Here is a 1,641-nt window from a genome sequence, read left to right on the forward strand (position 1 = left end):
TATGGACATAAACATTAAGAAGGCCATTTAGCAATGCATAGTAGTTCCCTCCTTGGCTTTCTGTTTATAGTATCAGGTAAGACTTCCATCCTGTGCATCAGGTCTTGTGGTGGTTTGACCCCCAATAGAGTCACGTTTGAATGCTTGGCCCTAAGGAGTGGCACTACTAAGAGGTGTGGCCTTTTTGGAGGAAATGTGTCACTATGTAGGTGGGCTTTGAGGGCTCCTATGCTCAGGTTCCACTTAGTGTGAAATCAGAGCCTCGGCCTGGCTGCCTGAGGAGGACAGTCCCTTTCTGTTGACTGCGGATCAAGATGTAGAACTCTGGGCTCTTTCAACACCATGTCTGCCTGCACACTGCCATGTTTCCTGCCATGATGATAATGGACTGAACCTCTGAAACTGTAAGCCAGCCCCAATGAAATGTTTTTCTTTATAAGAGTTGCCTTGGCTCTTCGGGCTTGGGCTTCGGTTCCGGCGACATGGCTAAACGCACCAAGAAGGTCGGGATCGTCGGGAAGTACGGGACTCGCTATGGTGCCTCCCTTCGGAAAATGGTGAAGAAAATTGAAATCAGCCAGCATGCTAAGTACACGTGCTCCTTCTGTGGCAAGACCAAAATGAAGAGACGAGCCATTGGCATTTGGCACTGTGATTCCTGCATGAAAACGGTGGCTGGCGGCGCCTGGACCTACAATACCACCTCTGCAGTCACAGTGAAGTCTGCCATCAGAAGACTGAAGGAACTGAAAGACCAGTAGGAGCCCTACCCGGTCTGAGACTTGTATGGCCTGCAATAAACGGGTTAATTTACAGAAAAAAAAAAAAAAAAAAAAAAAAAAAGAGTTGCCTTGGTCACGGTGTCTGTTCACAGCAATGAAACCCTATGGGCACATCTTGCCTGACAATTTGATATCAAACTTTCATAGTTTACAGCTGGGTAAGGCCATTTATGTTTTTTCTCCCTTAGCAGACTGGGTAGCACATTTTAGCAATGTGAACGCTAGCCGACTGGCTCATGTTTAAATTACATGTCCCCTTCCCCCTTTAAAAATCACATTTCCTCTTAGGAGAAAGGCTAAAATCCTATGATGTAAGGTTATCTTTTTCCCATGAGCTTTCAGATCATGTCTATAGTCCCTTCCTTCTATCTATAGGAAGGATACCTTTGGATACATGCAAATATTTATGACCACAGCAAGATTTAAAGTTCTCTTCATATAGCTCTTGAGTATCTATGTTAAATGAATCTGGTTCTTTTGTGCATATCAGGGAGGGGGCTATGGAGAGAGAGTTGAAGCCTTGGCAAGCACTCTACCACGAAGCTGGATCCCTAGTTCTAAATTAATTCTTTTTTGTACTAGTTAAATTTATCTATGTTAGTCCTCATTTTTAAATTATTTATTTAATTTTTTTTTGATTTTAAAAAAATCAAAATTTAATAAGAATCCATTGAAGACATAGCTTTCTCAAATTTTTTAAGCAAAGGAGACAGTATACATCACACACAAAGAGAGGTGAATGATGTCAGGTAAAAAGTGGATTGCATCTTACTGCTCAGACAACCACAGAAAGAAAGGTGGCTGAAGCAGATGTGGACCACTTTGCAGTCCCAACATGACAGACTGAGGCAAATTGCAG

General features: G+C 42.8%; 1 protein-coding gene across 1 annotated transcript; it reads left to right on the forward strand.

Moving 5' to 3' along the window:
• Window positions 1-482: 482 nt before the first annotated feature.
• Window positions 483-761, forward strand: LOC308423100 (large ribosomal subunit protein eL43-like; the record flags this gene model as incomplete). Its single annotated transcript, XM_080919737.1, has 1 exon — window positions 483-761. One exon carries the CDS (start codon window positions 483-485, stop codon window positions 759-761), a length of 279 nt encoding a protein of 92 aa, XP_080775863.1.
• Window positions 762-1,641: the final 880 nt, after the last annotated feature.

The sequence above is a fragment of the Micromys minutus genome (assembly GCF_963924665.1).
Source record: "Micromys minutus genome assembly, chromosome: 8".
NCBI classification, from domain to species: Eukaryota; Metazoa; Chordata; class Mammalia; order Rodentia; family Muridae; genus Micromys; species Micromys minutus.